Source organism: Manacus vitellinus, unplaced genomic scaffold (assembly GCF_001715985.3).
Source record: "Manacus vitellinus isolate BGI_N305 unplaced genomic scaffold, ASM171598v3 scaffold_5_pilon, whole genome shotgun sequence".
In the NCBI taxonomy this organism is placed as follows: Eukaryota; Metazoa; Chordata; class Aves; order Passeriformes; family Pipridae; genus Manacus; species Manacus vitellinus.
The window spans coordinates 16,355,699-16,369,528 of record NW_021940682.1 but is presented as its reverse complement, the minus strand read 5'-3'; the positions used below and the strand labels follow the sequence as shown (position 1 = coordinate 16,369,528).

The window sequence follows — 13,830 nt, the reverse complement described above, 5'->3', positions numbered from 1 at the left end:
GGGTTTGCCAGGTGTCAGCCGGGCGGGGGCTCTGGTCTGCGGAGGTTGTGGTTTGGGACTGCCCCGTGTGAGAGCTGGTGGTCTGCTTGACTTGGTGCTTCAGCCAGCGGCTCTACATACTTGGCATAAATGCTTGGTCTGTCGCCTGACGTCGTGTTTGTTTTGCATTGCCTTTAATATGGGCTCGCCCCTGCCTCCGCTGGGTAGGAGAGGAAGATGCTTTGTTCCGGGTGAGGGAACCAGCGGGAAGACCACGGTGAAATGCTCTGGATCTGTCAGTCAGTGCTGTGCCTCTGTGTTGCCAGAGTCAGGTTGGTAATTAGGCCCAGAGGCACGGTCCAGAGTTTTCCCATATGGTCCTCCCCAGCCGACAAATGCTCAGGGATCTGAGGAGCAAGTGCACAAACGAGACCAAGATGTTCCTGTTAAATGTTACGTTCACAGATCCTGTGTCTAAAATACTCCTGCCCTTTGCTTGTCATGTGCTGTTTGAAACTCTGGCAGATAATAGTGCCCTGGGAAAATCATTTTGGAACTAATCAAGAGTTGTGGTGGCTGATGTATTGTTCTCCCCTCCTCTGTCAAAAGCTGTAGCCTGGCTCAGCACTTCCCTCCAGCTCCGTTGGTGCTTCTGGGAAGTGCTGTGTTCTTAAAGCCTGGCTTATGGAAAAGGATACATTTTTAAAAAATTTGTTTCCATTAATGGTCTGTGAGATAACACTCTCTGTGCGTGGGATGTGAAGGCAGTGTTGAGAAAATGGCCAGTGAGTGAGATAGCATGATGTTCTCGTAATAGTTTTATTTGCCTCTCGCTTTAATTTAGAGCTTTCTGTCTCTTCCTTGTGTTTGTTTCTGTTGAAGCAGTGTCCTCTGGGCCAAGAAGCAGCTCCTCCTGCTGAAGCTGCTCGTGTTCACAGAACTGAGTTCCTCTCAGCTTTGCTGAGCTACAGGCAGCCCCTCTACCCCTTTCTGGGGTCCCTGTGGAAGGACCATGGAAGAGACCGAGGAGGAGAAAAAGGATGAGGCTGATTATAAAAGGCTTCACAGTTTTCCACTGATTAGGGTAAGAAGGGGGATGGATTGCGCATTTACCAGTGTCACAGATATGAAACTCTGCCTTTGTTCCTACCAGCCTTCTCCCACTGAGTAGCTGCTGTGAGAACATGAGTACTGATGGTCCTGTGGAGGGATCCTGGTTGTCACTGCTGCTTTCTCCCTATCCTTGACCTCTGTCAGAGAAATCTATTAACACCAGTGTTCCCCGTGTCAGCCGGAGGAAGTCTGGAGCAAAGTGGTCCATCTAATAGATTGAGCACACTGCCTTTAGAGCCCTCTCCTCTGTTCTGGATGCACCTTTCTTTTTGTCCTAAGAAAGCTGAAGCAAAAGGTCTTGCTAGCCAGCCAGATAGCAGCAACAGAAGAAAAGGCTGTGTAATTTAGACTTTGTTAAGCTTATAGCAATAATTAAGGACTGTGGTCCAAGCAGTATTAACATGCTTTCTCTTTATCTTAGAGCAGAAAAACTGACAAATGCCTTGATCTCCTTTAAGCTGTGCTTACTTAGTGCTAGTCTTCATGTAGGTAGACAAGAATTCCGTGTTGGCTGCAACAAGGAATGAATGAATCAATTCTAATGCAATAAACCATTTTCATATTTACTATGTCTAAGCCCCAACTACAGCCAGTGCAAAAGTAAGGGCTACTTACTGTTGTCTTGTGTCCAGCTCTTGTTTTGTTGCGTAGTTCCTCTTGTTTGTTTGCCCTTTCCAGCACTCGGACATGCCGGAGGAGATGCGTGTGGAGACCATGGAGCTGTGTGTCACGGCGTGTGAGAAATTTGCCACCAACAACGAGGTACTAGCCAGATCCCAAAATGGCCAGCCTGCTGTTGATGCAGCTCAAGGGACCTGCAGGAGCAGGGCTAAGGGTGCAGGGCAGGGTGGAGTCAGGTCCTGACATCCTATTACTCTCTTTATGCACTGAGCAAGGGTAGAAGGAAGCAAAGAACTTGGCTAGATCTCAGATTCAGTTCCCTTGGTCTGCAAGATTCCATAAGAGCACTTTGCTTTCCTGCAGGAAGCAGAGATTAGTAGTGACCTTATCTCCTTCCTGATCCTACCTTCCTGTGGTGTGCTTCCACTCTGTTCATAAAATGCCCTGTGTCCTGAGGGCTTGGCTCAGAACTGTGTGGAGACTCCTGTTTTGGGGATGAGTACAGGAAAGTCTGCTAAGTATTCCTTCTTGGCTTTAGGACCAAGGATAAAGGGAAAACACACCTTGCTCCATGCCCCTACAAAATCTTCCTCTCTCCTATTTTGGATCAAGCAGGGTGTGATCTGGGAAAAGTAAGCCTTTTAAAAGTCAGCCTAGTTTCAGTGTTTTGGTAATTAGCTGGAGAAAAAAAAATGGACTCCTGTAAAAAATAGCCACAGCTTAGTGACCTGAATCTCCTCTTGTGCTCACCGCACCCAGCATCTAACTCCAGCAGCATCTAAAGCAGAGCTCTTGCTTCAGGCTGGGTGAACAACAGAAGGGGTTACTAGATGCAGTTCTTTAATTTCTTCTGGCTGCTGAGACCTGTTTTACCCTTGGGTGTACCTCTGGGCAGCTCCCTGTTCCTGCAGTGCAGCTGCTATACCTGTTGCTCCTGGCTTGAGTAGTCTGTCAAGGGAGAAGACTAGGGGGATGTTTGCATAAAACCTCATTGGTTGCTTTATCTCACCCTATCCTCTCTGCCTTAATGTTCACCAGAGTGCTGCCAAGATGATCAAAGAGACGATGGACAAGAGGTTTGGGTCCTCCTGGCACGTGGTGATTGGGGAAGGTTTTGGCTTTGAGATCACTCACGAGGTGAAGAATCTGCTGTACATGTTCTTTGGTGGCAGCCTGGCCGTGTGTGTCTGGAAGTGTTCCTGACCCCGTCTGTGTCCCAGACTTGTTGAATACAAGAGATTTGTCCTTCTCTTGACAGGTTTTCTACAATCTGGAGGTGGGGCTTTATTTTTAATAGTTAAATGTCAAGATTTCTCTTTTTCATACTGATGTAACAGTTCCGTAGGATACATATAGTTGGGGTGTGTGTGTGTGTGTGTGTGTGTGTGTGTGTGTGTGTGTAAACTGGCTAAGCTGTCCTGTCCTAGCTCGTGGGATTTCTCATCTGTCTGTGGCTCTTTCCTTGGTGTTTGAGCCAAAGCAGAAGGGAAGTGGAGGATAGTTAATCTCATGACATGCTGCAGAGCCACAGAGCAGCACTAGCAAGGGTCAGCAAAAGAGAAGAGGTGCTATCTAGCCCTATGGTTTTTATAACTCCCACTTGTTCCACATCGTGTTTTTTCTCTTCTGCTTTCCCCGCTACCATGCAGTATAGTTCTGACCAGCACCTGTCTTTCATCTCTCTGACTGCTGCTCATACATTCTTTCTCACTTCTAATATGTCCATGCAGACCTGGCAGCACCAAGGGTCTCCGTTCAGGCTGCCGGTGGAGGTGTGAGCCACAGGGAAGCAATCCCAGCTCGCCCTTCCCCGCTGCTTTTGGGAGGGTACAACAGCTGAGCTGCCTGGGTGTAGGAGGTTGCTATGCAAACTGCCCCCTCCTTTCTCACCCACAGTGCACTGAGACAGCATGAAAACACAGGCGGCTGACGATGCCTGGGGAGTGGGTGAGAGCTCTTTTTAAGGCTCAAATGCCTCCCCGTCAGTTCCTGGGGGTGTTGCAAGTGCTGTGTACTTTCAGCATCTTGTTTGGGGCTGGCAGAGGAAGGAGGCTCCATGTGAAATATAACTTGGTCATCAGAAACCTAATGTCTTTCTGGACTTGCGTTCTTTTAGCCTGTTTCATTTTTTAAAGCTGTCGGTGTTGGAGGATGGAATGAACGTAACTGTATGTTACGTCTGTGGCTTATTTATATAAATCTGGGGAACTGTGTTTTTACAATAAAAATTTAGCAAAATGTCTGTGTGTGTGTGTTTGTGTAGGAAAAGTAGTTCAAGAAACATGGAAATAAGTACACAATGGTGTAGCACAGGCAGAGGACAGTGACAGATCTCCATCCTGCAAGTTTTCTGTGTGCCTCTCATCCTCCCTGTTCATTTCCTTTTACCAGTGCAAATCACTATGCTGAGGCAGGATGCCAGGCCCACAGTGCTGCTGGACAAATCCCCCAGTCTACGCAGCTGTCTAAGCAGTAGCAGCAAGGGAGCATACCTGTGTCTGCTGGTCAGCTGGTGCGCTTTGGCTCTAATCTTCAGTGTCTCATATTTGTGGCTTCCTTATTTTCAGATTTCCTCTCAGAATGTTGCCAGCTGGCACCTCTAGTGCATAGTTCAAGATGGAAGGATCTCTTTGCCTTAGTGCCTGCAGTGGATCAAGCTGGTGGAGGGTCTTTTACAATTCCTTTTGTTCCTTTTCTGAACCTCAGTGTTACACTAGAGATGTCCTTCTTCCATTTCGTGTCAGGAGCTCTTCTATAAGCCATAAATTGGAGTAATATGAAAACAACTGGAAATTATTTCAAATTTGGACCGTGTGTGCTTGGCTGGGACTAATGTCCTCTCACGTAATTCCTCACTGATCAGGTGGAAGGGAGTTGTGAGGTGGGAGGGACACAAAACTACTGTTATAAGGTAGTTAGTACCATGATACCTGGCCTGTGGTCAGGATTTCTGTGCTGCGTAGAAGAGCCCAAATCCTTTGAGCTGTCTCATGATGTGGTTGCTCTGTCTCACTCCAGCTGGCTGCCATTACATGAAGATAGTGCTATTGACTGGTGCTTTCTGCAGCTGGCAGGTGGAAAAGATTATTCTCTCTTCCACAGCTTTCTATCTCCTCTAGATTCAGAGGAAAAGGTAAAGCCAGTGTCTTTGGAATGCCCAACATTGGAGCATGATGATACCCTTAGCCATACCACAATTGCTTTAATCATGCCTCTTTCAGACTAATGAATAATTAACTGCTGTGTGCATATGCACAGACATGCTGGTCATGGGCATCTCTGCAGGGTCGCGGTGACCTGCAGATGACCACAGGGAGCTGTTTACCTCAGTATGCAACCTCTTGGCTGCTGCCTGTTTGTTATCTCCTTGGCTACCAGCTGACCAAAGCTAGTGTCTTTGTGACCTGCTTCGGCAACAAGGTAGCGGTGACTGCTCCCCAGCCTTCTCGAAGCTTGCGTGTGCAAACAGATTGAGTTGAGCAAGGTGCGAATGTGCAGCAAGGCAGCTCCCACACTGCCACTCCCCCAAGGTAAGTGCAAGGTGGCTCACAGGAGAGTGGCAGGCTATTTTTGCTTCCAAGGGTAACAGCTTTCCCACAGGAAGTTACCATGAAGAGGCCAACCCTTGTTAGCTGGTTTCCAGGCCTGTCATTGGCTCTGTACATGAAAGCACAAGCCTCAGCCTCCCAAAATTCAGCTGCGTGTGTCAGGGCCCCTGCTCTGAAACAAGTGTTTAAGGTAATAAGATTGATTGTCCTGCCTATTGCAAGTTGAGCCATGCCGTGCTGGTCCTCGTGTGTTAGAAGAAAGACTTTTGTCCTCCTTTTGCTGTAGATGTGGCACATTTTTGGGCATACCTATAATTTTCAGGGGAGTAAGGTTTACGGATCAGAAATGGTCCCTTGTTCTGTGTTTTCCACAAGAGACTCCTCTGTGGCTGATGACTTGCTGGATCGGGACCAGAGGAGGCCATTAGGATGATTGGAAGGCTGAAGTACCTCTGGTATGAAGACAGGCTGAAAGGGTTGATGTTGTTCAGCCTGAAGAAGAGAGGGCTCCAGAGAGACCTTATAGCACCTGCCAGTACCTAAAGGGTGCCTACAGGAAAGCTGGAGAGGGACTTCTTCACAGGGCGTGTTGTGATAAGACAAGAGGTAGAGGTTTTAAACTAAAAGAGATTTGTTCAAGTCTGAATATGGGGAAGAAGTCTTTTATAATGAGGGTGATGAAACACTGGAACAAGTTGCCCAGAGCCATGGTGGATGCCCCATCCCTGGAAACATTCAAGGTCAGGCTGGAGAGGGCTCTGAGCAACCCGATCTAGTTGAAGGTGTCCCTGCTTATTGCAGGGGGCTTGGACTAGATGGCCTTTAAAGGTCCCTTCCAACCCAAACTATGATTTATGGTGGAGCCTCTGGGGCCTCTCTGCTTTTGACTATAAAAGTGCAGTCTGTTGCTGGAGGATTTTACCTTATGAATTTTCAACAGAAAGCTAGGAAAGTTGGCAACAGTTGGCTTGCTATTGTGTTTCCCTCTCATTTCTTGCCCCCTGCATATTGCTGCCATTACCCATTAAAGCATCAGAGTGAGTCAGATGTAGAAAATGAGATAAAAACCGCAGGGTGATGCATGGGTGCCAGCCAAATGACTCTTTCTATCTCCCCGTCCCGTAAAGCTGTGATAGCAGCTCAGGGGGCTGTGCTTCATGACTTCATCCCTCCCTGCTGAGGGGAGATGGGCAACATCATTATCAGCTGCCAGGGAGTCCTGACTTGGAGCCTGCAGTGAAAATGTCCTCAGATGTAGGGCTCCTCCTCTGCCCCAAGGGTGACTTGAACCTGCTGGGAAGATGGAGGAAGAGCTGGAGGGGGGAGATGAGAAGAAAGAAGTGCAAACTCTACCGCTTCACTGTGATGATGTCATGGCAACAAGGTACATTGATGTGCTGTCAGGAGATTGGGCTTTGAAGGTCTCCAGCTCTTCCCCGTTGCTGCAGGCTCGTGTCTGACTCGCTGAAAAATGTCTTGGTTAATATTTTATGCCTCCACTGAAGTGCTAAGGGTGGCAAGTGCCCCACCTAAGCCCCCTGCCTCTGCTTTCCAATGGGATGCTAAATCGGGGAGGGGGGTAGGATTGTAAGCTTCCCTGGGATGGGACTCACAGTCAGTAGGGTGGCTTCAGCCCATAGCGTCCCTGTGCCTGTCTGACTCTAGGACATAGGAAGGAGGTTTCTATCCCCTCCAACCCACTTTGGAGCTGGTTTGGGACACTGGAAGGAGGGGGGTCTCCCTCTGTCCTCAGTCTCCCAGGGCTGGATCTGGAATAAAGAAATCTCTGGCCCTGCTCTGGGAGCTGAGCTCAGCTCCTTTGATGCAATCAGTTAGTATATGGATTTTGGTGGGGGTTTTGTGGTTTGGGGTTTTTTTGTTTGTTTTTTGTTTTTTTTTTTCCACCCTAAGCAATGACCTAATGATCCCATGTTCCAGTTACCAGCTACCACCCCTCTTAGGTGCCTTCTTTCCAAATCGTGCATCTGGACTGGATCCAGCAAACTTCCCAGAGCAAGACGCCGTGTTCCCTTCCCCAAGGAAGCCATCTGCTTCCCTCCACTCAGCTCCTTCTGTGGGGCTTTGGGCTCGCCAGCCGGGCTGGAAAGCTCTCCTCCTCCTCGTTTGCCCCGGCTCTCATCGGCCATCTTGTCAGCACAAGGCACGGGGAAGGGAACACGGGGCTGGCTGAATCTGGGGCGGCTGATGGTGTCAGCCGGAGGCGGTTTCCAGGCAACTGTCGCGCCGTGGGACACGCGAGCCAAGAACACCGGGAACACCGCGTTCTCAGCGCACCGCCTGGGAGGGGACCGAGCCTGACACGGCACAGCGTGGTGTGGAGAGGGCAGCGTGAGCGAGAGGGTAGTGCAGGGATGGCAGCAGAGGAAGGGGTCTCCAGAATATCCCCCCCTGTCCACTGATCATCATACCCTCTCTGGCTTGGAGTGAGAATTTCCAAGCTGGCTCCTGGTGCAACACGCAGCAAGGAAGGATCGCATGATATATGGGATTTCACATGCCTTCTGCATCCTTTGGGAAATCAAAGAAAGGAGAAACATAATGCCAGATTCTGTACCCAAGCCCCCAGGCTTGTTGCAGGTGGTCCTGTGCTTCTCTGTCCTTTAACAAATCCAAAGTTCCCTCCCTACAAGTCATGAGCCATTTGTGTGCACGCAGCCCAGCTCTGTGTCCCTGGGTGTCACGGAGAAAGGGAATTTCTTGTAAAGTTGGGCTGCCCTTCCCTTCCACAAGCTGCCAGTGCTCCCCATGCTTAGTAGGTCCCACTGCCCCTCTGCGGTGATGTCCAAGGCAGCATCCCCACTCCTGCCTACCTGCCTGCCTCCCCCACCTGCTTTAGAGGCTCTGGGAGCATCTCTACCCATGAACCTACCCTGCTTGGTAACCCTTCCTTACACTGCCAGCCCACCATTTCCCTTCCTGGCAATGCTGACACTCACATTCCCTTTGTTTTATGCCATTTGAGTGGTTTTTGATAGGTGCATTTAGTACAACTGATTTTGAATAGATGAAGGAGGGTGATAAAATTGCTTTGGCTAAGCAGCAGGGAAAAGATTCTCCTGGATTCTGAGTGTGAGGCTGTGATGCACATGGAGAATGGAGCTGCGTAGTGCTTGGCAGGGTGGGTGCTGCAGAGGGGCAGAACTGCTTTAATGCCGTATATGCCACGAAATGTTCTGCAGCCCCTTGTGGGTGATAGCACAGAGAGACAGGACAGTGAGGGGGTCAACTGCAGCCAGTGCTGCCCCTGGGCCAGCTTTGCAGCTATTGATTTGGAACTTGCCCCGTTCACCCTAACCTTGGCAGTGCCAGCTTGACCCTTATCAGCACTGATAAACCCCGCCACAACCTCCTGTCCCATCCTGGTGGTGTCACTCTGTGAGTGCCGCACTGGCAGATCTGTCCTGTGACTCCGCTCTTGCACCAGTTGCTCTCTTGCTGCGATGCTCTAAATCCAGGACACCTCTCTTTTATTTTTACACAGGGGCTGTGGCCACACCAACTCTTTTAAGCCTAGGTGGGTGCCTACCCCTTGCTGAGTGTTTTGGGCAAGGAAGGATGTGGCGCCGGCTGCAAACACTTTTCCAAAGGAAATTTAAAATCGGTCTTCTCTTTCTTCTGCTCTTGGCCCTCCTCGTGCACCTGGTGATGGATTTTGCTTTCCCTGCAGCCCACAAGCCCTGCAACTGCGATACAAAAGCACCAAAAGTCACAGGTCTCCCATCAGGCAGCCCCATGCTGTCCGGCCTCAAAAAGCTGAGCCTGCGAATCCTTCAGGATTTCGGTGGCAGCAACAGCTCCTTGAAAAAACCCTCTCAGATACAGGGAGCAGGGCTGCACACAAGGACTGGAGAGCTGTGGGTCCAGCACCATCAGGAAGGCGGCAATGCGGGATGGACCAAGGAATCAAAGCTGGCGGCACTTTTTGAGCATCCTCTTTACAACATTCCAATCCCAGAGGTGACAGAGAAAGATAAACTGTTTGTCATCAACCCCATGGAGAAATTCAGCCTGCGCAGCAGCAGGAGTGACGAATGGTGAGGAGCAAGCTCAACCCTAGCTTGCTTTTGGGGGATAAGTGGGTTTGAGGGGACAAGCAGTGGGTACCAAATATGTACTTTCCCTACGGAGAGCAGCATCCTCCCCTGGAGGGGCCCCCACTGCTAAGCATGCTCTTCTCATACCTCAGATCCTCTCTTAGCCCTGAATTTTTGGGCTGCTATTCATAAGCCTGTAGCACATGGCAAAGCCAAAGGAGATTCTTGAATTATTCATTGTATTATGTAGGGTATCTATTGGGTGGTCTCCTTCCCTTCCCCAATGCAGACTAGCCTTTGGTCCCTCTCTCTGTATATGAGGAAGTCCCCAGTCCAGATTTCTAACCAGTTTTATCCCCTCTCCCGATATGTTGAAGATGCAAAGCCTGCAATGTGGGTTATCTCTAACAGTGAGACCATTCCCATCCTGCATTTGGCAGAATATCTCCTGACCTCTTTAGGCTCGGCTGTATGCTGAGCTCACTGCTGCCGGCTGCCTATTTTTATCATTGGACTACTAACCTCTAATTAGAAGGGAAGATATTAAAAGCTTTAGCGTTGTAACAGCTTCCTTATGGAAAGCACACCTTCCAAAAGTGATGCCTGCTAAATTTGGGAGAGAAGAAAAGCTGGTTTAAGAGCTGGTTTCCACAAATGGCATTTGCCTTGTTTCTGAGGACCATCTCACCTATGGAATAACCTTGGGTCTGGTTTGATGAAATTGAGGCACAGTCTGTTTTCCTAGAGAGAGACATGGATTTGGATTATAGATGTCCTGGGCTAACTGTCCCACTGCAGTGCCAGTGTGTGCTAGCACAGAGGGGGGGACAGATACTCCCACAAGCTCCTTTGAATGCCAGCTAACTGCCAATTTGCAGGATGCACAGAGACAGGGATAGTGCTAACCCAAACTTATCCCCCTGGGAAACCAAGGGTGTGTGATAAACCTGTCCAAGGGGAATGGGTTGTTGGGAGTGGGAGTTCAGGTCAGTGCTGGGGATGGCTGGGAAGCCTGTGCTCTGGTTTTGCCACCATGAAACCTGGAAATCACACAGAGCTTGTGCAGGGCCTTCCCCATGGCTCACCCTCCACACACTGGCTCCTGGGAAGTGCCTGGGGACTGAGGACAGATTCCATTCCACTAAAAGCTGTTGTTGTTGTTGGGTGGTGGTGGCTGTCGGGCTGCAGGGTCAGCAGCAGTAAAGCCGAGACGCTCCTCCCGACAGGGAAGACGGCCTATGACACCTACCCCACCTGGCTCAAATTCCATGTTGGCATCAACCGCTATGAGCTGTACCCCCGCTGGGACCCCCTGTTGCCCACACTCCTCCAGGACTTGGCCACACAGAGGATCATCAGCTCAGGTACCATCTCCCTGCCCACACCCCTGCCCCACTGCCTGCTGCCTGCCTCTCTCATCCCTGTGTGCCTCCTTTCAGTCCAGAAGTCTGGCGGGACCCAGCTCAAGCTCATCATGACGTTCCCAAATTACGGGCAGGCCCTCTTCAAGCCCATGAAGTGAGTAAAGCCTGGGACAACCCCTTACCCCACCCACATGGTCCCATTAGGTAGCAAGGAGTGGCCAGAGGGGACTATGGAGGAAGAAATGGACAAATGCTTTGTGCACTGCCTCGCTTCAGCACCTCCATCCCAAAACTGAGGCAAGCAGAATAGCCCCCATTCCCTTGTCTTCCCTGGCTGCTTATGACAGCCTGGATGCAGCTTGTGATGGGGTAGTGACCTCCAGTGGTAGAAAGAAGAAGGTGGTCCATGAGGACTATCCAGGAGCCTCCAGTCCATGAGGCTTCCCAGCCCTTGTGTTGGAAGCAAGGAGTATGTGGGAGCCTGGATGGGGTTTTGGAGTGACACCACCCATCAGGAAGTGACTGGAGGAGACTGGGTCTTGCTGTGTCTCCAATGTCACCAGGGGACACAAGGTGAGGTGTGGTTTGGAACCAAGCCCACGCTCAGAGTGACCCCCACCCTCCCAGGCAGACCCGGGACCAGGAGACCCCCGTTGATTTCTTCTACTTCTCGGACTTTGAGCGGCACAACGCAGAGATTGCAGCCTTCCACCTGGACAGGTGAGCATAAGCTTTACATCCAACCCTGCCTTCCCATGCTGGCAGAGCAGCAGAAAAACTGCTCCTTCATCCCACCTCTCCCTCCTTTTTGTGAGGGATACCTCCTGGTGGGTTTAATAACTTGCTGTGAAAACCAGCCGGGGTCGATAAGAAATGGTTCCAAGTTCTGTATTTCAGGATCCTGGATTTCCGGCGAATCCCCCCAGTTTCTGGCCGTTTGGTGAATATAACAAAGGAGATTCGTGACATCACCACAGACAAGAAACTGGCTAAGACTTTCTTCATCTCCCCAGGTGAGCTTTCATGTTATCCATCCTCTTCTGTGGCCACCCACATGGAGCTCAGCTGGACCTGTCTGCTCCTGCCCTGGGGCAAACTATCCCTCTGGGGACTGCTCCAGCTCCTGTGGATCCCCTGCCACAGGGCTTTGCTCCTCACAGCCTTCCTTGCCATTGCGTTACCAGTGGTGCATGGCCACAGTGCATGGAGCATCCTCCCCCAGCTGCCTGCCAGACCACCCTGCCTGGGGGTCACAGGCTTGTCGCCTTCTTGTTCTTCATCAACCTTTGCTTTGTCCCCATGGCCAGCGGGTAACATCTGCTTCTATGGGGAGTGCTCCTACTACTGCTCCACCGAGCACGCCCTCTGTGGCAAGCCGGACCGGCTGGAGGGCTCCATGGCTGCCCTGCTCCCTGACAAGACCTTGGCCAAGCGCCGCTCCTGGCGCAGCCCCTGGCGCCGCTCCTACCACAAGAGCAAGAAAGCTGAGTGAGCCAGGGCATGGGGGGTATGGGGGGCATGGAGCAGCAGAGCTATGGGATGGGAGGGGGCTGGTCCATGGCCACTCTCAGTGGCCCCCGTTCCCTCCCCGGCCTCTGCCAGCAGGTGGGAGCTGAACCCCAACTACTGCGCTCGGGTGCGAGAGACGCCACCCTACGACAGGGGACATCGCCTCCTTGACCTCATTGACATGACGATCCTCGATTTCCTTATGGGTGAGCCCCTCCATTCTGGTGCTGAGGGCTGTGGAGCTCCCTTGGGACAGAGAAGCCCAAATGTCTCTGTGTCCTACAGTGCTGTGCCCTGTGAGGCTTGTTGGCCAAACTTGTTCAGGCTGCAGCTAGCTGCAGTCTTACCCAAAATGAGAGGACAGGGCTGTGCCACTAGGGCAGAAGTCAAAGGACAAGAGATGCTGGGGAAATCCCAGCTGAACACCCCAGACTCAGGAAGCACCTTCCAGCATACTCCCACATGCAGCCCCTGGAAAGCCAGAGGCAGAGGTGATGCCCAGGGCTCTGGCTGCCTCTCCTGCCCCTGGGCTGCTGCTTCTTCCCTGCACTGTCCCCTCACTATTATCTGACTTGGAGAGTTTCCCATCTCCTCGTTCTTGGCCACCCAGCCATGCTTTTGCCATTACTTCTGCTCCATTTGCCACTGTTGTCCCTCTGTGGGGCTGCTGGGATGAGAAGGGGCCTAGAGGCCGGTAGGGTCTCTGCTCAGTTCCCCTCCATGGCCATGGCCACCAGATGGGCACCTTAGAGGTGCCTCCAGACCTTTTCCCCAGCCTTTGGGTTTCAGTCTCACACCAGGAGGGTGCTCTGTATCCCTGCTCCCATCCCACAAACTGATGGCAAATTTGTTGGCCCACCACAGGCAACATGGACCGGCACCACTACGAGACCTTTGAAAAATTTGGGAATGACACTTTCCTGCTCCACCTGGACAATGGCCGCGGGTAAAGCTGGGGAGGGGACAGCAAAGGAATGGGGGGAGACTGCCAGTCTTGCTGAAATGCCACCGTGACACCCACTGGTGGGCTTTCCCCCATTTCCAGCTTTGGCACACACTCGCGTGATGAACTGTCCATCCTGGCCCCCCTCCAGCAATGCTGCAGGTAGTTAAAGGGCTGCCGCTGCCTGCCCCAGATCTGCTGTCGGGGAGAGGCTCCCGCTGTTGAGACATCTCCCTCCTCATCTTTGGCAGCATCAAGAAGTCAACCTACCTGCGTCTGCAGCTGCTGGCCACCCAGCCCTACCGCCTGAGCGACCTGCTGCGGGAGGCGCTGGCCACAGATCCACTGGCCCCCGTCCTGGCTGAGCCCCACCTGCGGGCGCTGGACCGTCGCCTGGGGAAGGTGCTGGTGGAGGTGGGACACTGCCTGGCCAGGGCAGCCCACCCGGATGAGGTGCTGGTGGATGATGTGGGGTCATGGGTGTGATGGGGGGCTGGGTATCCTGCTGGGTTGGAGTGTGTTTGGGTGCTGCCAAGGATGATATGGGATCAGCATGCAGCTCTGACTTTGTGTAGTGTCGGCTTTTTGGCGGTGCCAAAGCTGGTGGTGTGATGTACCAGGAAAGCAGGGTGTAAGGATAGCTGGGACAGGGAGAGATTTTAAATAAAAAGGTTGGCCTAGTGGAGATGACATGAGCT

General features: G+C 51.6%; 2 protein-coding genes across 3 annotated transcripts; both read left to right on the top strand.

The window, feature by feature from the left end:
* Positions 1 to 109: 109 nt before the first annotated feature.
* On the top strand, positions 110 to 3,955 carry DNAL4 (dynein axonemal light chain 4). Of its 2 annotated transcripts, XM_018080898.2 has the most exons (4): positions 110 to 311; positions 865 to 1,063; positions 1,771 to 1,854; positions 2,752 to 3,955. In XM_018080898.2, the coding sequence occupies exons 2-4, from the start codon at positions 992 to 994 to the stop codon at positions 2,914 to 2,916; spliced, it is 321 nt and encodes a 106-aa protein (XP_017936387.1). In that variant the 5' UTR covers positions 110 to 311; positions 865 to 991; the 3' UTR covers positions 2,917 to 3,955. The 2 variants fall into 2 exon arrangements, with proteins under 2 accessions (XP_017936387.1, XP_008929783.1); XM_008931535.3 differs by lacking the exon at positions 110 to 311 and having other exon boundaries at positions 862 to 1,063.
* A 4,882-nt stretch (positions 3,956 to 8,837) lies between these two features.
* Positions 8,838 to 13,618, top strand: LOC103764702 (extracellular serine/threonine protein kinase FAM20C). Its single transcript, XM_008931631.2, has 10 exons — positions 8,838 to 9,316; positions 10,505 to 10,680; positions 10,756 to 10,834; positions 11,308 to 11,400; positions 11,578 to 11,693; positions 11,988 to 12,168; positions 12,286 to 12,395; positions 13,054 to 13,135; positions 13,235 to 13,294; positions 13,384 to 13,618. Exons 1-10 carry the CDS (start codon positions 8,838 to 8,840, stop codon positions 13,616 to 13,618), a joined length of 1,611 nt encoding a protein of 536 aa, XP_008929879.2.
* The last annotated feature ends 212 nt before the right edge of the window (positions 13,619 to 13,830 follow it).

Excerpts from the sequence above, each read along its gene's own strand:
- DNAL4 (XM_018080898.2), top strand. The coding sequence starts at position 992 with ATGGAAGAGACCGAGGAGGAGAAAAAGGATGAGGCTGATTATAAAAGG. Across the intron at positions 1,064-1,770 it reads ACAGTTTTCCACTGATTAGG|CACTCGGACATGCCGGAGGA; the intron begins GTAAGAAGGGGG and ends TGCCCTTTCCAG. Across the intron at positions 1,855-2,751 it reads AATTTGCCACCAACAACGAG|AGTGCTGCCAAGATGATCAA; the intron begins GTACTAGCCAGA and ends AATGTTCACCAG.
- LOC103764702 (XM_008931631.2), top strand. The coding sequence starts at position 8,838 with ATGTGGCGCCGGCTGCAAACACTTTTCCAAAGGAAATTTAAAATCGGT. Across the intron at positions 9,317-10,504 it reads AGCAGCAGGAGTGACGAATG|GGTCAGCAGCAGTAAAGCCG; the intron begins GTGAGGAGCAAG and ends GTCGGGCTGCAG. Across the intron at positions 11,694-11,987 it reads GACTTTCTTCATCTCCCCAG|CGGGTAACATCTGCTTCTAT; the intron begins GTGAGCTTTCAT and ends CCCCATGGCCAG.